The sequence below is a fragment of the Myodes glareolus genome, chromosome 1 (assembly GCF_982192425.1).
Source record: "Myodes glareolus chromosome 1, mMyoGla1.1, whole genome shotgun sequence".
NCBI classification, from domain to species: domain Eukaryota; kingdom Metazoa; phylum Chordata; class Mammalia; order Rodentia; family Cricetidae; genus Myodes; species Myodes glareolus.
In genome coordinates, this window is record NC_142026.1 from 19,719,730 (window position 1) to 19,742,600 (window position 22,871).

Here is a 22,871-nt window from a genome sequence, read left to right on the forward strand (position 1 = left end):
GGACACTTCACTTCCAATCCCCCAATTTTTTCCGGAATTAACTAAAACATGTTCTAGGAAAGCCCTGATCTGGGACTCTCTGTGTTTTGCATTTGTTTTTTTCCTTTCTCACTGGAGATGTCTGTAATTAAATTCTATTAGCCTGGAATCTTATTAGTGTCATTATTGAATGCGTCTCTGAAATTGCACGCATCGTAGATGCTCCCTTACGAACGAGTCCAGATGGTACATTTAAAGGGACGTGCATAATTTACAGAGGGTCATTTAGCGAAGCTTTATTTAAGAGTCCTTGAGGGCCAAGGTCTAATTACAACTCTGCCAGCTTTAAAATATTCTCTAGATTTCTCTCCAGAAAACCTTTGTGTCAATTTTACCACATGTGAAATGTGTTTCCTCACACTCTGCTTTGTTTATCTACAAATCCATGGATCTCTTTCTTCCCCTCCACTAAGCCATGGAAACAATTTAATTTTGGTCTTGAAATCGAGTTATTGTTGGTTAAAATGTGGAACGAGGTCACGAGGTATATTTATTTATATTAAGAATGTTGACTTTAATGATATCATTTCAAACCCAATGCTTACTTAATCACACGGTAATATAGAACTTCCTGAATCTCAGGGCAAAACTTACATCTTGATTGGACATATCCCAGTATGGTCTCTCTCCATATGACATCACTTCCCACATAACGATTCCGTAGCTCCATACGTCACTGGCTGACGTGAATTTACGATAGGCAATTGCTTCTGGTGCAGTCCACCGGATAGGAATCTTGCCACCCTGCGAAGATTCCAGCTACGGGTTATTTTCTAACGTTCCCAGTGATGTGCCCGCCACTTTTGTTTCTGAGCGTAGTGACTCAAACAAACGAGACAACCGCATTCCTGAGGTACTTTCGGTAATAACAGACTTGTTTGAGTCAAGTCTTCCAGGTTGAGACAATTCTCATGTGTGTTCGTTAACCACAGGGAAGTGAACGAATGATCTGTCTAATTATTCTCTGAGTGTTGCTTAGGGCACTATTATAGAAAGGAAATCTCAGGTTTTACATAAATACATATGTTATTTGGAGCCTATCAAAGGATATGCGGCTTACATTTGGTTTGCCTTCTTCCTGAATTCTCTCCTTCACCCTTGTAAAGGGAGTGCTTAACACTGCATCAGAAACAATGAACAAAGGAAGCCAAATTTGGGCATTTCTACCCACCACGCTGCCTCCCTAGTCTTCTCTAGCGTGACAAACATACTCAATACATAGAAAAAGGCAATAGGTCCATCGAAAAAGTAACTATGTTTTTCACAAAGGGAAGACTATTATTTAATTAAATTACTTAAAATGAAAAAAAAATCAAATTAATAAACCAGAAAAAGATAAGACGTCTTCTAAAAACAAAGCAAAACTACACTAAGCACCCTCAAATGCTTCTTGATTACTCTAAAGTGTAAAAAAATATATATACTTTCAGTTAAGTTTCAAACTTTCTGAGGTTCTACCTGGAGAAAGGAACTTGAATATAGATCCACACATGGTTGCAGAAGCCATCATTTAAGATTGTCTCGACTTTATTAGGGCTTACTCATCAGATAATAAATTGCCTGCGTTACTTTCCTGCTGTGTGGGTCACTGTGCAAACCCCATATACTGTGTTTGTACACCTTATCTATGGACACAAATGCTTTGCTTAAACATTCTGCTGAGGGATCTGTCTCTGTACATATATCCTTCTAGAAGCCTCTATAACCTTTCTCCTCTTCCAAGATTGAAGACAACAATAACAGATCTCCTGAGCTCACGAAAGATGTTATCGGAAGCCAGAAGATGATCTGCATGAATGTCGGAATTATTTGAGGACTGTGCATTTATTCCTGCAGAATGTTAGCTTCCGATCGTGAGGCTAAGGGAGCACACATCCTGACCCTACCCTGAGCACGCCTCACTGGGTCCTAATCCCGGATTTTCTATTGGTACTAAACTTAGATATTGGGACATGATCTATAAAGTCTGTACATCCATTCCCAAATTCATTAGTCAACAAGGAGAAATAGTGTTATGGCTTATCTAGAGGCAAGAAACTTCGCCCCCGAAGAACAGAAAAGAACCAAGTAGCAAAGCTCAGGCTGGAAAGGGAGTACAGAAGAAAGAAAGAAAAAAGCAGAAAAACGAAAACTTTAGCGTTACAGGGACATATATTTGGCATACGGTATATATATGCATACATACACAATAAGCCATCCAACCTGCTGATTTTCATAATAATGTATCATTTGTTGAGTAAATTGCCCTTGATAGTGGCTTCTGATCTGGCTCAGTTTTAAAGACACCTTCTGGTTGTTCATGAACACTTTGCCCAAGAAAATTTAGGAGAAAGAGAATTCATTTTGCTCGTAACTTGTGGCTCTATAAAAATAGCTTTGTGCTAGAGTGGGCTTCAGACGGCCTCCTGTTTTAAAGGAGGTTTAAAGGTGCATACGGAAATACGGAGAGGGCCTGAAGGATAAGCAATCTTGAAGAAGAAAACAATAATTGGGAAGACTTCCAACAACATCGCAATGGCAAGGAAGGGATCAGTTTCATCTGCGTGGATGCCATGCCAGTGGTGGCAAATGGTCCTTACCCTGGTAGTATAGGCTGCTTCGGGATCATCCTCCAGCACCCTGGACATGCCAAAATCAGACACCTTGCAGACCAAGTTGCTATTTACTAGGATGTTCCTGGCAGCCAGGTCTCGATGCACATAGCTCATATCAGATAAATACTTCATTCCAGACCCAATGCCACGGAGCATGCCCACCAACTGAATGACTGTAAATCGGCCGTCGTTCTTCTGCATAGGAAGAGAGAGAGGGACAACCCCATTAGCATCAGGCCAAATCAATTATCACCAAGCATTTATTACTGCGTTCTCTCTGAATATCTGTATCTGGCACGCAATGAAACTCGGCATTATTTCCGGGCCCTTCTGCGCAGAGTCACTAATTCACGATCTGAGCTGGGTTGACTTCCTGTGATAGATGGAGATTGTCCAAGTTTAATGAATCTATGGCTCAGAGAGCTCCACGGTGTGCGAATAAATCAAATACTACCCTCACTGCCCATGGATTATTCAATAGCCTTAAGAATCACATCATATTCCATTGCTTCTCTTCCTGAACCCTACTGAACAATAATTTCACCAATGCAACTGAACAGAATGTACACAGGGAATCTGTTAGTTGCTGGCTGCTGGTATTCCTTGGTTCATTAGAAAGTAGACACGTACCCTGAGAAATGCATCCAAGGAGCCGTTCTCCATGTACTCCGTTATGATCATGACTGGTTTACCTAGAATTTCCAAAAGAAAAACAAAAGCCCTTGATGAGCCATGCAGTTAATGAGATAAAAATGGGCCGCGCGAAATTTTACTGCCAAGACACCTGTCTTGTGCGATCTAATTTAATTAAAACAAGCCAAGCTTATGCCTCAGCTGTGGGAAGCGAGGAATGAAATAGTCAAAGGACAAGTAGGCTTAGATTCCATCTGGAAGGTTAACCCTTCGGATGGCTTGTTGACAGGGTCCTTGACAAAAGTGGCCTCTGGTACCCAGGGATCACATGAATGGATAATTGCTCTCTTAAACAACAGATGAAAATGATAAATGGGCAGGCCTGTTGGAATGTGTGTGTGTGTGTGTGTGTGTGTGTGTGTGTGTGAGAGAGAGAGAGAGAGAGAGAGAGAGAGAGAGAGAGAGAGAGAGAGAGAGTCATTAGAATAATTCATTGATTCTATCCCCAGAAGGGCAGCTTGTGTCATGCTGAAGTCTATGGACAGAGAAAGCTGCTTCTTTATTTACAGAAATTAAGTTTTGTAGGGATGTAGTAACATTGAATACTTCATTATTCAAACATTCAACCTGAAACACACACCATCTAGAGCTCTGGCCCCTTCTCTTGCTCCTGTCCTTGGCTCTGTCCTTTCTCACCCCTTCTTTTTGCCTCCTTTAACAACTTATCTTAACAAATAAACAAGTCCTTTTTTCTAAATTAGTTTTGATTCCCAAGCTTTTTGGTTTTTTCCTAGAGAAAGAATGAACATGAAGGTGACTGGGTAGGGAGGTAGGAAGGATCTGGAAGGAGTTGGAGGAGGAGAACGAATATAGTCAAAACATATTGTATAAAATTCTTAATAGAAATAAATTATTTATAAACAAATAAAATCTCCAAATAATTTCATCTGAGAAAGGAGATTGAATTCAGAGTATTGGACCAAAATTGTTGGAAGGTCTATGGGGACCTAGGGGCCCAACCTTTTTGTCTTACTTTACTTCTCCTGGGGACCTTAGGAAATAACCTTTCTTTACTTTCTTAGTCACAGGCAATGAATCAGGTCTGAAATTCCTTCATTGTAAGGGTACTGTTGGCAGGGTTGTGGGGGGCGGAGTGTCAGCAAATGCAGTAACCCTGTTATTTTTTTTCCACTAAGAGAACATGTGGAACAGTACAGAGTAAAAGATCCCCTTAGATGAAAATAAAACCTGAACTGATGAAAATATTTACTTTTATTGTTCTTGCTGGCTGAACTTAGCGCATTAGTCAGAAAATAGACTGGGATATCTCAGTGCCAAAAAAAGCACTCCTTATTTCTATACCGGTATACTCTCAACAAAAAAGACACAGTGTTTGGGGCGGAGAGGAGGTGGCGGGATGCTCTCACTTCTGAGGCAAAACTTTCGAAGGTTTTAATTTCAACGTCCAATTTATTCTGTTGGCTTTATGTGTGTGCGTGTGCGCATGCGCGTACACGTGCACGTGTTTCCTGTCATGTCTAAGGCCTATTTTGGAGGCAAGCACTTTAAACTAGAGAATGACCGCATTCGGATTTCCAGTGAGGAACGGTCGCTTCTGGTCTTGCTGAAATGAAAAGGGTCCTCAGGAGCGACATTCTCAGGTCGTGCGGGAGGTGGCGAGGGCTTTGCAGAGGACATTTGCCCTCGGCAAGTCCTTGGACACAACAAAATCACCTATGTGAGTTTTAATCATCCTGCTCTATCAAAAGATACTTTGTCAACTAATGAGGAAAAGTCGGCTGTCCCAGCCAAGTATTAACACCTAATTCCACTTCCCTAGTTCCCTGAAGTTCTCGGACAAGATCCGAGAGAGCGGAGTGGGGGAGAATTTATGATCCCCTCAGTCTAGATAGTTTCTCTCGGAACTGGTGGGTTACGAAAGCCCATTTTGATCGGGCCCTCTTACCTAGTTCGACCCTTTCCACCAGTTTCTCAAACTCCAGTATTCTCCTGTCCGTTTATTAAAAGCGTCCATTCGTCAGAACCTTTAAGAGAATTCCTTTCTCCGCAGAAGGGCTTCTAAACTGAGCTGGGGTGGGCTCAGGGAGGGGGATGGCTGCTTCCCGACAAGAGGCGGGGGATGAGGGAGGGGGGACAGCAGAAAGGGAGGGGACCCCAACAACTTCTCTGGTGGAAATTTTTAAATCATTCTCATTCAGCGACAAATGCATTATGCAAATGAACCCAGCCGTTTGTAACAGTTACAGCTGTAATAGCTGCGGGTTTTTAAAGGCGCGGTGGGACTTTAACACAAAGATCCCCTGTTTCTTCTCTCTTCGGCAGAGGTGCTATGAAAATCACTGTCTGCGGCAGGAAAAACACCCGAGTTGAACAGAGCCCCTTTTCTAGAGAAGGGCCCTGCAGAAGTATTTAACGGGAATGTTATCTTTTAATTAAAGTAGTGAGGGGCTTGGGCAGCTTCGAAGGCCACAGGCAACAGAAAAAATATCCTGTCTGTAAAACCAATCTTAAAAAGCAAATAGAACTATTCTATGCTAATTACAGCCTTCACCTGAGGTAGAAAAATTATACATCCTCAGCATCAAATTTCCTTTTTTGAAGAATTCTCAATGTGAGAGACGATGTGCTCCTTCAGCCATGAGAGCACCGGTGAACACTTAAAAGAGGTGTGTGTGTTTCATTTGCCACTGTGCAAACCACTCTAAATATTTTATTTTCTCCCCAAATAACCTTGAAAGGGAAGTTTTATTTATCTCCATTTTTATGAACGAGGACAGTGAAACTAAAGACTGACCAATCATCGAAGCCCCTGCCAGCAGAATTCTGATAGGGGTGTGAGCAAACTGAGCAAACACTACATCTCCGGGTCAGTTATTCTTAACATGGATCCTGGACACGTGGTACTGGTACAATCACCTTCACCGAACCCTTTAGGGATGAAAACTTAGATGGCTCTCCCCGAACCCCCACCCCTGCCCATTCAAATTTCTTTAGAGGAGATCCAGGAAACTATCCTAAAAACTAGTAGAAAAAAATAAATTACATTTATTTGCTTAGGGTCATGGGGTGGGGTGGGGGGCATGTATGCCATGGAGAACTTCTCCGAAGGTCAGAGGGCAATCTTCAGGAGTCAAGTTCTCTCCTCCAGCCTTGTGGCTTCCTAAGATTGAACTCAGGCCACAGGGTTGGCAGCAAGCATATTTACAGGCTCCTGAACCATCTTGCTACCCATGCCAACTTAGATTTGAAGTGCTTGCTTTCATTATTTTTTTTAAACAAAGTACCCTTCTGGTTTCTCCTTCCCAAAGACTGTATTTTTGTGGCCTAGTATAAATGTTTCCATTTTCCAACTTAACCCACTCTAACCCCGCCCCGTTTCTCACTCACTGAAGCAGCCATCCAGATCCTTGCCACTTGTTGAGTGACAAGCTTTTCACAGGCATCTTAAATCAAGGAAGAGACACCTTGGCCTCACAGACAGAGCCCCAGGCTTACAAGATCCTTGACTTGTACAAACTGGAGTTAGGTACCGGGGCTCCTGGAGCAGAGCCACCTTAAACACACGCGGCTTCGGTGCTCTGTCCGTGCGGGACTCTGTAAGCCAGTCCTAGCCAGCCGGACAGATGTACACAGGGAGGGATTGCTTCACAAAACGCATCTGTTGAGCTGTGTCGAGCTTGAACTGAAGCGTGGTTCCCAAGCTCAGTGAACGCTAATGGGCTAAACCAGGGAGGGTCCAACCAGGCGTTACTGTGAAGAGGCGCCGAACGGCCACAGCCATAAATCAGGCCGAGCAGACAAGCGAATCCCGCCCTCACCCCCCTCAAAGAATAAAGATAACCAAGTTTTGCTCCCTGCATCTGAAACCCAAGCTTCCAATACAAGGTGTGGCGAGCTTTTGTTTTGCTTTATATAAAATTCATTTTGTTTACCATCTGCTTGGGCCTACCCTGTGATGATCAGTTTGGTCTAGCAAAGATCTGAAAGATGGCGTGGAGTACCCAAAACTCTGCGGCATTAATTTCCCCCAAATCTCCCGCAAGCTGCCTCGGAGACGGGGCATCAGCTGCAGTCACAGAACCATTTAGAGCTGACTGAAAGATTAATGACTGGTCCTGCACTGCACCGATTTCCTCCTATTAGTAATCAGTGGGCCCGTGCCATCTGTCATTTCCCTAGAAAGAAAATGTGTGTTTAATTTCCCTGTAACTCTCGACTTAGCTTTGTAGAGGGAGATGACCCACGTACATTTGGTGACAACGCCTTCCAGGTGGATTATGTTTGGGTGGTCAAACTGGCCCATGATGCTGGCCTCGCTCAGGAAGTCCCTCCTCTGCTTGTCCGTATACCCAGCTTTCAGGGTCTTGATAGCCACGCAGATCTCTCTCTTGCCTGGCACCTTGAGGCGCCCACTGCAGACTTCTCCAAATTCACCTGTGGGAGAAGAATCCCAGATGCGCCAGAAAGAAACGCATTCGAGATGAAAGAAAAAAAAAAAAAAACAACAAACCTTCATTGTATCAGGTACTTAGCTAGTGAACCCCAATGATTATTTTATTTAGTAACTCCCCCCCACACACACACAAAGCCTGTAGTAGGCACTATTCTTAAGGACTTCATTTTATTATAGGAAACTCAAGCTTAAGGTAAACTTTACTAAAGTCCTTCACCTAGTGAGACTTAGAACATTCTGGGTCCAACTATTCTGACTATAGATTTTATGTGTTCATTTAGTTTATCCCCATGCCCATTTTTATGAAAATAAGTACAAATTTGTACCAGAGTTCCTTTCAGACCATCACATTCACATTCTGAATGAGGAAATCTCAGTGCATAATATTTACATATATAGACGGACGCGCAATACACTCACTCATACATGCGAATGTAATTGCGTAATTTACATAACTATTTAACATTCACAAAGGAAGCTGACTTATTGGCGAGACACTCAGACACTTACCAACTCCTATGACTTTTTCGATTTTAATGCAGGATGCATCGATTTCTTTGGCAAATTCTCGAACTGCCTGGTTGGGGTCTTCATATGTAAAGGGATCCACATAAGTTCTAACACCTACAGAATGAACAAGAAATAAGGTGGCTGGACATATCCCAGGAAACACGAATAAACATAAATGGGCAAGGTCTATTTAGAAAAAAAAAGCAAAAACAAAACAACAACCCTTCACATTGGAACAGTTGGGTTAGCTATATGGCCGTTGACATATGAAAATGTTTAAATTCTTGTTCTGGTTTCCATTAGTGAGTAAACAAAGAATTTGCTAGCTGCTTAAGACACTGCATGCAGTTCTACTGCCTTCCTGGAATGGTCTCACACTTCAAGGATAAGAGTTTAAAAACAACTCCTCCCTGGAGGAAAAGCGAATCTCTCATCAGGAAATTCAGGATGAGTTGGCTGAACCCTTTCTCGCAGCCAATGCCTCCTAGCTCCAATTGTCCTAACATGAAAGTCTTAGCCCTCATTTCAAGTACTGTCCTTTATTGAAGACAATAGGTGCTCTCCCATTGCACAGGCCCTGTCTATGGGGTGTCACTTCTCCCCCATATCTAGACCAAATAAATACATGACCAAAAATGAACAGGCTAATATGAAAACTAGATTAGTGTACACAGGAGGAATACTGGCCACTGGCTGACTTGAGAGCAAGGACTCTAAATGGACCTCCACTTGATTTCCGTTTGAGAGAGGAGGTTCAGTAGGAGGTAATGCTATCTTCTAGCCAAATGTGTGAGTGCTCTGAACACAAGTACCCATGTGCCATGCTCACAAACATGTTGAGACTGTGAGCCCGGAGGCAGCTGGCAACATGCATTACCGACAGTTTTCTACCTGCTTTGGCACTGGGGACTTCATGTGCGATGCCATCTGACCAAACCTCCGTGGCTGTCCTAACTTGTCCATCTTTCTCTTTTTCTCTTCCTTGGTCTTTACGGATAACTGAATAGGTTGGAGTTGTTTTCACATGGCCTTATCTTGTCATCTCAAAAAGTTACGCTGGGTGATCCAGCTTCTTTTAAGTGTTTTCAACTACTTAAATCAATTTCTTTGAACTGACTCCTTTGAGCCCATCTGTAACAGCAACATCTAGAGTCTACTAACACATTTTTGATGGCTGTCATCCCAGCAGCACATACTACCATTACATAACCTCTTACTCTTTTATCACTGCCACACCCCATTTTTTTGGTTTGCTCTGGTGGTGGTGCACACCTTTCATCCCAGCAGGTGGATCTCTGTAAATTCAAGGCCAGCCTGGCCTACAGAGCTAGTTCCAGGACAGCCAAGGCTACAAGAGAAACCCTGGCTCGAAAACAAGAAGCAAACAAACAAACAAACAAACAAAAAAATCAAAAAAATAACTATCCATTATTTCTTGCTGCCCAGCTGCAAAAATGAGGCAGCTAGACGAACCCTTCTGCAGAGCAGAGGACGCAATAAGCAGACACTAAAGAACTTCCTGCCTTTACCCTCACTCGACATGTCAATTACACTTTGACATCCTCGGAGAATATTATTTGGATAAGGCATACATTATACAAATATTAATAGACCCATTAACGGACATTTCTAAGTTAGACAACACAAAGCATGCTCTAAAAAAAAATGACATTACTTTTGGAACCAATTCTATACCTTGATTCAAATGTTTCTCTTCGTCTGCTTCTTGTTTCGCTTTGCTGTACTTACTCCGTCTATTAAAAATTTAAAAAAAGAAAATCATTTCCAACATGAAACTTGCAAAAAAGAAAAACTATAAGCAAATTCTTCCCAACCACAACGGAAGTCGGGTGGATAGGCAGTGCACACTTCATACATAAGAAACTGAGGCTTGGGAGAGGCAAAATAAGAGAATAATGTTACCTCATGTTGAGTTGGAGTTATAAGCTTAAGCCACCAGAGCCCAGAATATCTGATTGGCTACTTTTTCTATATAACCCTTTTATCTATCTATCTATCTATCTATCTATCTATCTATCTATCTATCTATCTATCATCTATCTGTGTTCATCTATCTATCTATCTATCTATCTATCTATCTATCTATCTATCTATCTATCTATCCATCTATCTAATCTATCTGTCTATCTATGACCTCTGTGTGTGTGCAAACATGGGTGAACAGTCAAAGAACATTGGAGAGTTGGTTCCTTCATTCCACCTTCCCATGGCGTGTGGGTTTTAGGAATAGAACTCAAGCTGCCTTTTCCTTCTGAGCCACCTTGCTGGCCCTGCATACATATTATTCTTAATTAAGTCTCGTCAGTGAAATGGCAGTAATGTTTAGCGTGTGATGGGTAATGAACAACACATCCTGTTGCTATAATCACGATAATATCGTAACACCTCATTATCACATTAGGTTTCAGTGGTTGGGAATTTAGCCCAGTGGTAGAACTCTTACCAAGAGCAAGACCCCAGGTTAGGTCCACATCTGGGGATTGGGGAAGGGATACACTCTATAGCTTACTAATGTACCCAAGATACAAATGACATTCTGGGAAGCAAATGTTTGCTTTGTACTTAACTACATTTCAATAGATTTTGTAGACCACCAGGTCTGTATAATTCTCTTCTGATAGGAGGTACCCAGTCTCAGAGTTTGCATACTGTCTGCCCATGTCCTGTTGGAGTTAGGATTTGTTGCTATTTTTGTTTTTATAAAGCTTTAGAAAATACAAATCTTTAATACATATAAAACTTGAGTCAGGAAAATATGTATCACTTATACAAACTGGAAAATCAACTCGAGACTTGAAAACTGAAAAAGATCTTAAATATATAAGCAAAGACATACACACAAATATATGCATATGTAATTTCGTGACCATGTGTGTGGTTCTGGGAATGAAACCCATGACCTTGAACAGGCTGGGCCAGCATTCTACAGCAAACTACATTCCTGGCCCTTAAATATATATTATGTTAAATAAGGAAAAGTTATATCACCTAAAACAAAATAATTAGAAAACCAACTCATTTGATGAGTACAGATCTCTTCACTTTGGGAATAAAACATGTTGATGTATGACTCTATCATAATGTAAAACTTCCAGTGAAATTCATCATTGCTTTGAGTTTCCAAGGCAAGGTAAAGCTCACCAAGGCCACTGTGTTTGTGTTCCAAAAAGCAGAAAGGCAGGCTAACCCCACAGAAGAGAAAATACAGAGAAACCAAAAACGCTAAGCAGAGCAAGCGGGCAGACAGCCCACCTCTGGCAGCAGAGCCCTGGGCACATGCGCACAGTTTCCTCCCACAGCCTCTCATTTGTCAGCTCCACAGGCACCAGCTCAGCAATCAGACCCTCGGAGCCCACAGATGTTCCTCTACGTGGATAATTCCCTCGCAAATAATGATACCTTGTGCTCTTACATTGCATTTAAGTTTTCAAAGTCGTCTCATTACATACATTATCTCCTCCCCTAACTGTTTGCAAAGCACAAGCCAGCTTAACAAAACAGAGACCCTAGCTACCACCGCTAACTGCAAAGTGCATATTTCGGTACCAAATAACAGCCTGTGTTTTCCTTTGCAGTTAACTTTCCAAAGGGCCTTCAAAGGGTCTATTACTTAATTGCTTGTTCACAACAATTCTAGGAAAGGAATCAGGTGGAAACCACATGTTCAGCTCCATTGTACAGAGGAGGACCTGGTACAGAGGAGGACTCAGAACCAGGGCCATCGAGTAAATCACTCACATCCCCTGTTGGCAAGTGCAGGATTTGATAGGTGCCGTGGTCTAGCCCAGACCTGCACAGTGCCTCTCCTAGAGAGATGAAGTTACAAGATAAATGACAAGACTTAATAGTATATTCAAAGGTAGTGATTGATTGATTGTGAGTGTGTGTGTGTGTGTGAGTGTGTGTGTATGCACGCACAAATTCACTTCGATGCCAGACTACAACCTTAGGTATTGTTCTTCAGCCACTATCTACTTTTTGAGATAAGGTCTCTTCCTCTCTTCCTATGGCCTGGGGCTTACTATCGGTCTACCTTGTCCCTGCCCCCTCAAACTGGATTACCAGCATACATATTGCCATGCTGGCTTTCATTTGGTGCTACTTGGGTTCTAGGGCTTGAACGAGGGTCCTTGTGCTTGCAAAGTCAGCAGCTGACCGACTGACGAGGCTCTCTCTCTCTCTCTCTCTCCAGCCCTAATGGTGCTTACTGCAACCATAGGTCTGCAAACCACATACAACTGCACTTAGAAAGCAACGGCTTCATCAAAAAGCTTAACAAATAGATTCAATGGGGTGAACAGGAAGAACTTTCTGTGGAACATGGAGCTCCTTCTACCCTGCCCCCCGCCCCCGTCCTTTGTCCCCCTTTTGAAGCTGGCAGAAGGGCTTTAGGTCAGAGGCTATAAAAACAATATTTTGAGTCAAGAAATCACCAGGACGAAGTCCCTGGGGTCTGATAGACTGTCTTATCAGAGCTCTAAAGACCTTATCTGAAATCATAGGACCAGCTTTTAGACCATTTTAGAACTCCAATAGCGAAATCAAGGGGGAAAAATACACAGAAGAAAGCTTTAGTTCAGGCCCTCCTTTATTTACCTTCTGGAGGCCCAACACAGAATCATCTAGTGCATGCTAGAAACACATTCTACCCTTGAGTCATACCCTCAAGCTCTAGGCATCCATTTGAAATTAAAGAGTTGGCTTAAAAAAAAAAACCCAAAACAATGGATACCTACGACAGAAACCAGTGGCCTCAAACAACCGTGAAGCATGACTGTTTTCACATCAAGCACATTCATTAAAAGTGGACAAAGCCAGAGGAAATACAAAATGGCAGAGGTCATTAGTGATAAGGTGGGCCCTCCCATTCCTTCCTCAGACTGGCCATTGAATGAGCGCGAAGGTGCGCATTTAAAGATCTTTCTAATGTGGTGTGTCATTTGGAGTAGAGGACCCTACTAGGGTACAGGGGATATTGAGAAAGAAACACGAGGATTACTGTTCAAAGGCTAATTGCAGCCTATTAACGCTCTAATAATACCTTGAAAACAAAAATGCCTAAGTTCTGTCCTACCTCAGTCACCTCTGACCCTTTCCCCTTGGCTCAGAGTAGGACAATGTGGTTCATTATTATCCCAGGAAAGAAAGACCATTGAAGCTTGCTTTGGGTGAGCCCTCCTGAGGGGCTAAGTCTAAATTGACATCCCAGACAGATCACCTGAATGGCAGAAGCAAGGCTTTGTGAGAGTTTTTCTAATTACAAAGATGCGGACAAGGCGATTAGCAAGCGGGAAGTAGTGGAGTGGTTTCTTAGAATGGTCCAGAAGGAAACATGGAACCTTGCCATGGAGGGCGTCCTGGCAAAGGGCCCCACGCCGCAGGTGAAGCTTTGAGTGAATGCAATCCTCCCCGCAGTCTTGGGGACTGGCTAATAAGGGCATTAACCATCCCCAGAGGGAACAGCAGGAAACCGCCCCGCCGATGTACCCTGGGTACTCAATAAAATAAATAAGAGGACAGGAGTGTGGCAGGGGCCTCCCATAAACCTCGCTTTTATCAAAATACTAACTTCCCCAGTCAAGTGGACAGGTTTGATGGATGTGGTTCGCTGTTCCAAAGTTAATTAGTAAAAGGTAGGTAATTTATTCACTCAAGTGCAGATTAGAGATGAAGCAGCAATGAGGAGCAAGGCTCCTGTAGAGACCCTTGCCAGAGATTGCTAGCCAGCATCCTTCCTCCCCGTCTCAAGCTGCCACTGTTCCCACATCAACAGACGCCTGATGGCTCCTCCCCAGCAGCATTTTGATAGAGCTGGAATTGAACCCGTGTGACTGCTTGCACATTGCTTAGAAATGTTCCTCGGGGAATCATTCGCCTGCTAATTGTGTGACTACACATGACGTCATCGCAGCCTATTTGAGCAAACACTGAAGTGTATTCATTTCTATGGAGCATAACATTCCGGAGAAGCGCATGCGGACACAAGGAAAGGTAGACACGGGTAGAGCTCTCAGCTCCAAAGAGGGCCATGTTAACCTTGGGTAGAAGGCAGAATGACTCTGAACTTGGTTTGTGCATTCAATGTCATTTGCTCAAAGATCACAGGTTGATTCACAGAACCTGATAAACATACCAAACATCTTTCGGCAGATGCTAAATTGTTTTCTTTAAAATCGATTTGGTTCTTTGTAATCTGGTTAAAGGGCCATTTTATAACGCTTACAGGAATGGAAACCCAGTAGCACTGGGCCGACAATGTTAGGGCATCCTAAGAAGAACAAGCATTTGGTCATCAAGTCAAGTCTCATTAACCAAAGAGAAAACCCAAGGACTCCTCACAGATTTCAGTCATTCTCTTAATAGTGTTTCACATGTTTGAACAATCAAATATTATTGAGGGTCAGCACAATGACTCAGTGGGTAAAGGCACTTGCTACCAAGCCTGGGGATCTGAGTTTGATCCTTGGTACTCTTGCGGCAAGAGAATATGACCAATTCCTGCAAGTTGTCCTTTGACCTGCTCATAAGTGCCGTGGCATACATGTGCACATGCACACACACATATGCACACACACACGCACACATGCTAAAGACATAAATAATTGTCAGAGAAAAAGAGTAGCCTAAAACAATCTGAATTCATTCAGTTTGGTTGATTTTGAAGGTGAACTGAGAAAATCATTGTTATCACAGGGGAAGGGGTTGTCAGAGAAATTTAATACAGAGCCCATCGTTAGTCTGGGAGGTCACAGGTTTCAAGTTGCATTTAATGATACAACTATGAACAATCCTTTGAAGGAGAAGCTTAAAAAGCAGTAAAGAAAGTGACTAAACTAAGGACCATTAAATACATAAGCACGGGGGGCTGGAGAGATGGCTCAGTGGTTAAGAGCTTTGCCTGCTCTTCCAAAGGTCCTGAGTTCAATCCCCAGCAACCATATGGTGGCTCACAGCCATCTGTAATGAGTCTTGGTACCCTCTTCTGGCCTGCACTGTATACATAATAAATAAATATTTTAATACATAAGCTTGTAAATTGGGAAATGGTGCTTTGCTCTTAAGAAAATGCACGTGCATAGCTTGGGATAAAGCTCTCAGGACAATATTCCGGTGTCACATTTATAGCAAAGCAAGACAGTTAGGTGCTCCGGAAAACAGACACTCTCCTGAAATTATAACATAAGCACAGATCTTTAATGCCCTACAGTGTAAGTTAGAGGCTGTCCAGCCAGGGTACTGGGTGAAGGCACCTGCTGGCAAACCCGATCACCTGAGCTCGATCCCTAGAACCAACATGGGAGAAGACAACAGACTTTTGCAACTTGTCCTCTGACCTTCACACACATAAACATACACGATCAATAAAGATGGGAAAGATTAAAAGTCAATTTATTTATTTGCCGGGCGGTCGTGGCACATGCCTTTAATCCCAGCATTTGGGAGGCAGAGGCATGTGGATCTCTGTGAGTTTGAGGCCAGTCTGGTCTACAAGAGCTAGCTCCAGGACAGGATTCAAAGCTACAGAGAAACCCTGCCTCAAAAATAAATAAATAAATAAAAATAAAATAAATTAATTTATTTACTTGACATAATGTGGGTTATAAAAATATATCTCAGTCAATATCCTTTGCATGCCAGGACAGTGTTTAATGTTGACCACATGTTGAATACTTAAATAAAATCTATAAATGCAGTAATTTCACTCATTGACAGAAATTCCTAAATTCTTACACATTCAAGTTGGCAAAGAGAGAAAGGCAGGAGGGAGGAAGGAAAAAAGGAAGAAGGGAAGAAGGAAGGAAGAAAGAAAACACCCTTCTGATAGAAGCTGGAGCTGATCCTGCTTACCTCAAGTTCAGACTTTTCATCATGAATTAAGTGGATACAATAAAATAAATAAACACTACCACTATTTTAAAATCTAGCGACATGTCAACTGTGAGCCTGAGGCAGTTTTTCCTTAAATAACAAATTAGGAAGAAACAGGTTTTCTCTTGGTCTTTGTCTTCCTCCTGAGTCTCTTTCGTCTACATCTTTAGAGACCTCATACTCACACACCAACAACACAATGCCCGTGTGATTCAGCTCAGCTCACAGGGGCTCTACTTCACTATGGACACAGGCTAGTCCACACCTCTACTTCACTATGGACACAGGCTAGCTCATACCTCTTGCCTCAGCTTTCCCAGTGCCGGATGATACCATGCCCGGTTTCTGGAATGATCCTTTCTGACATCAATGTTCTGTGGCTTTCAGAAGCAAGAGGCAGTGAGTGATGGCAAAGGACCTGGATGGGCTCAGATGCTCAGTCTGGGAGTTTCTCACACTGCTGGCCGAGACTACTTTGGGGTGTGACTTTCTACCTGTCATTTGTACCCTAGCTAAAACCCTGGGCCTGACAGGTCTGCGGTCCCTGTCTCCTCTCTGCTCACCTGTTGTTGTCCTAGCTGAACACATGTAGCTGTCCCAGATAACAGAGCAGGCGGCCTGCGTGGGGAGGAGAATCAGCTGAGTGAGCATTCTCCACCGAGGGCCTGTCAGCTACCTGGCTCCAGGAAGCGCTTCCCCTGACAGCTTTACGGCCGGCACTAAGGAAGAATCAATATGAGGGCAAGGGGCTGACATTTCATTTTCTAAAAAGTGATCCATTGAGGACCAATCACCAAGCAGTGTTTATCAGCCTTGGGAAGTGACATTTTTTTTAATGGGGTAAGAGGGGCAGAAATCATCACTGGGTGACCTGACAGACTCAATTCTCTAAGAGGGGGGGTAGCTTCATAATTGGAAATCCCATGCATCCCATTGCCACACGTCTCTTATGTAAGAGAGTGATCAATAAAATCACAAAGGGAATTAAGTCCTGAGACTTGAGGCTGCTGTGTCTCACAGCCTCAACTTTTAATAATCCTGTCTCCCTGCATTAGAGTGCCATGGGTTTGCTTTCTTCTCATCAAAGTTGATCTTTGAAGCTGAACATCCAAAGGGAGTGATTTATCTCTAATTGTTTAGTTGGACTGCTGTGTTTGGGGACACTTAAAACAAAAAGATATGAAAGAGAAAGGAGGGAGGGAGGGAGGGAGGAAGGAAAGAAGGAAGGAAGGAAGGAAGGAAGGAAGGAAGGAAGGAAGGAAGGAAGGAAGGAAGGAAGGAAGGAAAGGACATCCACAGAAAAGCTAGACCATAAGTGCAGAATGGCCCAGTCAGTGCATGTCAAGTGTTGGGAATGCTCATGCGCAGCTAAGCATCACACAGTGGCCAGACCTCTAGCTACTGTTCCCGAGGTAGAGAGGTCACTCGTGCTATTCATTCATTTCCCCCATATCTGTATTCCCGGTGTTTTTAGTTGAAACACTGAAATAGGCACTAATTCAAACAAATGTTTGCGTAATCGCCGTAGTTCTCCCACACGACTGGAGGAGTTGGGACTAATGCATCACCTCCTAGGCATCATAGAATGTATGATATATGACACATGTACACAAGCAGAATCTCATGGCAGTAAATAAGGAAAAGTCTTGATTGCCTTCCAAATGTTTACTTCTTGAAGACTTAGCTCACCGCTCTGGTCAAACACATCGACTTACAGACTTTGTCAAAGGGAATGGCGCCAACGACAAACACAGAGACACCATACAGAGCAGCACATCATTCCATACGGTGTTAATAGAGTGAACAAATGGATCTCTGTACACACGGCACTCTGGAAAGCGAGGGTATGATCACGGTATTAGGAAACGCGTGTGACTAGTGGGTCTCTCGGGCAAACTCTCACATCTGTTCATCAATGTATATCAGTGTGCATCGAAAGCGTTGTGGCTAGCAAATGTGATGGCGACAGTCAAAGACACTGGTTTGATGCTGGTGAGATCATCAATAGGTGGATGGGACAACAGGACCGCCAGTGGTCTGAGAGCCAAGCATGGCAGCTGGGGGACCAACCGGAGCTCTAAGGAGATGACACTAGACAAACTCTGTCTATTTATGTCCCTTTCATCTTCGTTCACATGAAGAGCTTCATATTGAAGAAGGTCATACTTAAAACAAAAGCCCCGCCTTGGGAAACTGGGATGTGGTACATGGTGGGGAAAGCTTGAATGTGGGGCACGGTTGATGATGAGCAGCTGTACCCCATGACGCAACTGATCAGTGTGAACAACTGGACAGAAGTGAGAGAAGATCGCTCCAAAGACCACACAACCAAGCCATCACAGGCTCTCTCTCCCTTTCAAGCATCAAGGTGTTCCTTAAATGCACAGGGCGTAAATGCACTGCCTAACCAGATGTTGAAGATGCTGATGGCATTTTCCGAGGGATGAGGTAGCACAGAGCTCTTATTCTTTACCATTCTTGTTAACCAATAACATGCCAAAGCACCTACTGTGTTGTTTGGTACCTACGGTGTCTATCAAAGTTTCTCGCCACCATCCCTTTGAGGCCGACAATAACCACTGCCATCCCATACAAGAAAACAAATCCAGCTGTCAAATGGTAGTGCTCAACACTGGGGAGCAGAGTCCAGGCTTACCAGCGGGGTAAATGTAACAACTCACAGCTTAATGCATCTAGACATCTCCCACTGGCCTCCTGCAGCCGGCTGAAATTTTCCAGGACTCTCAACGGAAAGAAGGCTGCCACCCAATTCCTGCCACAAAATCCTGGAGGAATGTGGGGTGACCAGAGTGAAGAGAACCCCTGGCATACAAAAAGCCTGTGGCTTTGGGTGGGGCAGGCAAAAGTCTCTTGCAGAAAACTGAGCAGGAGGGGTCTGTGCTCCTGTGCTTACCTACGACTGATGACAAAGGCCGCAATGAGAATGACCACAAGCACCACACTGCCAGAGACGGAGACCAGTAGGACGGTGGAGTTGGCGCCATCTCCAATGATCCGGGAAGGCACTGGAACGACAATTACATGAAGGTCACATGGCGGGAGGGGGGGCGCATCCTAAGAGATGGAACTTGTTAGCACATTCAACTTTCTGAAGCTGTCTATGCAACAGCATCTCCTAAGCAAACACCCCCCACACACATACTTTTAAAGCGTTCTGTGATGAACCTAAAAATATAGGCTTTGATGCCTTCATAGCCTCTTTGTCAAAAGTCTTATATAATGAACAACAAAAATACATTCCTTGGTGAAAAGACACTCGGAAAGTTTAGAAGGGACAAAGGATTTCGAATGGTCCACTTCCGTACACAGCTATTAAAAACCAACCTATTAAAGGTGGGCTCAAAGCCTCCTCCGTAAAGCTTTCCTGTATAACACCAAGGATATACGTGTCCTTTAGAGTCATCTCAACTTTCTCATCAGTCTTCTTCACCCTCGTCTAATAACTTCAGCATCTGTAACAGATGCTGAAAATTCAGTCCCACCATCTTCTTATCAAGTAGGCTCAGCTTGGGTTTGGTAATTAAGGAGGAGGCATCTCTCATTCAGGGAACTTTTGTTCAGTTAGCCATTCCAAGCTCTCCAGGGAGCAAGACTTAATGTCGTACAAAGGACGCAAAGACATGCATGCACCCTAATGATACGATTTAAACAGATCCCTAGAAATAAGTAGGGGAAAAAAATGGGTAATTTTGGTGAGTTCTTTAATCTTCTCAGGAAGAAAACTTTTCTTAATGTGGGGTGGCTATGGAACCCTCAATTAGTCAAGTTAGTAAACCCATTATTCATGGTTGAATAGAAGATTCAGAAAGACTAACATTGACATCATTTTTCATTCACGGGAAGACAGATAAGACGCTATTGCGAAAAATGCTCTCTGAACAGCATGAGAGTTTCTAATAAGTAGACACCGGTTATCTTGTTTTATGCAAATGTCCAAAGTGGTCAAATGCTTACCCAACCAAAAATTATGTACAGCTCTTTGGATTTCGGCAGAGTAGGGCTCAACCTATAAGTAAAAGCATCTGGGGAAGGGTGGTGTCTGGGTGGTCTCTTTACCTGTATTGGTAGTGACCTCCAATGGCTCACTGAAGTCTCCATAGCCAGCGGCAGTCCGGGCTCGCACGTGGAACACATAGGAAGTCAAAGGGTTCAGGCCTTTGATATCTGTGTTCCTGGCAGCTGTCCGAACTATGCGATAGCTTCGTTCATTCTGATCCTATAATTTTGCAGGAAAGCAAAGTTAGTGAGGTGGCAAGATGTGTCCTCTGACGCTAGGTAGGAGGCGGAAGAAAGCAACCCAAACTGGGTACGTTCTCCAAGCCCTGTGCTCTCTGAAATGCTCTACAGCGCTTGCGGTGTCAAAGTACTGGTGTCATTTCTTACAGGTTCAAGAAAAGGACAGAGTTCAGGGTCATTACTGACGTTGGTCATTATTTTTGTTTCTAATTCTTGGGGGTGTTGAGAATGAAACAATCTGAATTTGTAAAGAATATCAAGTGATGGTTGATGTTTTCCCTATACCCCAAGATTATTAAAAAACCTGAAATCAGCATCCTGATCTTCATTTCAGAGTCTCATCCCTTGTGCATGTCCTCCCAGTCCTCCTCCATGTGGACCAGGACACAATTGTGCATCAGAAACCAATATATCCACTTCTATTCCTTCTACTTGCTTTGCTGCCTCCTTTCTGTCTGGAAAGTGGCAAAAATATTATAATCTTATACAATCCAGCCCTCTTTCTGCTTCTACTAAGAAGGTCAATAAGCAATTTCTTTAATCTCAGCACTTGGGAGGCAGAGGCAGGTGGATTTCTGAGTTTAAGGCCAGCATGGTCTACAGAGTAAGTTCCAGGACAGCCAGAGCTACACAGAGAAACCTTGTCTTGAAAAATAAAAACAAGGGGCTAGAGAGATGGCTCAGCGGTTAAGAGCACTGACTACTCTTCCAGGGGTCCTGAGTTTAATTCCCAGCAGCCACAGGGTAGCTTGCAACCATCGCTAATGAGATCTGGCGCCCTCTTCCGGCCTGCAGGTATACATGCAGACAGAATACATAACTATACATAACAAATAAACCTTACAAAAGCAAAAAGATTGTTCATTTTCAGAACAAGGTTGGATGCAAATAGCTCTCTTCAGAACTCTGTCCTTTCAGAGACAATTTACTTGCAAAATTAATGTCTTTCTATAAGGGGCTGAAGAACATAATTTTCCTCACCCAATTTTCTGTTAAAAGTCATCAAAACCCACACCTTCATTTTGAACAGCAGTGATCTGCTTAAACATATCATTATTTTAGCAGCTATGAGTCATTCTCCATGATGGAAGGTATATAGATTAGGTCTCAATTTCTTTTATTAGAAATAAAATGTAATTATATTAGAACATAATGTGTGTTTTCCAAGGTAACAAGCCAAATATTACATTTCATAATCAGATTTTGTTGGGAGTCAAGATGCATTTGATTTTGGTATTGATTGCTGTCTCACAATGTAGAAATGTTTAGTACTTGAGGAAGAGAGGGGAAGGAAAGGAAAGGAAAGAATGAAAGAGAAAAAGAGTTGGAAGAAGGAAGTGAGGGAAGGAGAAAAGGGAAGAAATACCTTTTCATAATACTTGACTTCATATTCTAAGATTACTCCATTTGGCCGATCGGGTTCCAACCAAGCCAGAGCCACACTGTATCTTGTGACTTCTTTAGCCTGGACCAAAGCAATGGATGATGGTGCTACCAGGGGGAGAGAGAGAAAAAAAAAAAAGAAAAAAAAATCTTCCTTTAGAAAGAACCATCACTGAACAGTTTCATTTACTTCAACAAGTTCAATGGCATCATCTTCCTCCTGGCCACATTGCCTTTCTCCAACATTTTCCAATACCATTCTCTCCAGACTTTGCTTTGCATGTGACTTTTATTTAAAAGACCATTTATGAGGGGAACCTAGGACAGGACTCAGTGGGTGGAGCGCTTGCTCTGCAATCATAAGTCCCCAGCTCGCACAAAAAAAGCTAGATGTGATTAGGACTGATCTGTGACCTCAGAACGGGGAGGCGGATGGAGAATGAATGACAGGACTCGACATCCAGTGGCCTCTACACGTGCACATGTGTGTACACACACACACACACACACACACACACACACACACACACACACACACCAGTGAAGCAAAGGGTTGTTGACTCTAAAAGTTCACAGGATCATTTCTATTGGGCAATGGCTACAGGGTATGCTGCCTGGGGTGTTTGTTTGTTTTTTTTTTCTTTACAAGCCATTGTTGCCTCAGGACCAACATGCCTTCAAGCTCTACCCAAGTACTGGTGCATCTTACTGACAAGCAGGGGGGACTCCCCATCCTTCCACAGTTACTGTGGGGAATGCTGGAAGGCAAAGGATTTATACACTTTCCAATATAAATGAAGGTACTGCTTAATTACAGCAAGATTTTTCCATCTCAACACAGCCATGCCAACAATGAAGAACACAAATAAAACCACGAAGGTCTCTCTGGACATAAATGACATTATGCAACCATTTTCGAAGAGTTGAAATTGTTCTTGTGCCTGCTGAGTGGCAAGCCTTCCTTTCCACTGAGAAAGACATGAAAGCAGTCTTTTTGGTTATGTTCTTGAAGCGGGGGCAGTGGGGTATGTGTGCATGCTTGAGATTTATGAAATCAGGCTGCCCAATGCTTGCATCTCTTCTCCGCGGTT

At 43.1% G+C, this 22,871-nt stretch overlaps 1 protein-coding gene across 2 annotated transcripts in view; it reads right to left on the reverse strand.

Annotated features, from left to right (window-relative positions):
• Nucleotides 1-22,871, reverse strand: part of Epha4 (EPH receptor A4) — a 146,195-nt gene that overhangs the window by 16,674 nt on the left and 106,650 nt on the right. For both annotated transcript variants that reach the window (XM_087904692.1, XM_087904687.1), the window contains exons 6-14: nucleotides 21,764-21,888; nucleotides 20,218-20,377; nucleotides 19,055-19,166; nucleotides 9,946-10,004; nucleotides 8,251-8,364; nucleotides 7,536-7,721; nucleotides 3,264-3,325; nucleotides 2,619-2,828; nucleotides 634-783 (exon numbers count right to left, since the gene is read on the reverse strand). In XM_087904692.1, coding sequence (XP_087760818.1) covers nucleotides 634-783; nucleotides 2,619-2,828; nucleotides 3,264-3,325; nucleotides 7,536-7,721; nucleotides 8,251-8,364; nucleotides 9,946-10,004; nucleotides 19,055-19,166; nucleotides 20,218-20,377; nucleotides 21,764-21,888 — 1,178 coding nt within the window. The remainder of the gene's footprint in view (nucleotides 1-633; nucleotides 784-2,618; nucleotides 2,829-3,263; nucleotides 3,326-7,535; nucleotides 7,722-8,250; nucleotides 8,365-9,945; nucleotides 10,005-19,054; nucleotides 19,167-20,217; nucleotides 20,378-21,763; nucleotides 21,889-22,871) is intronic.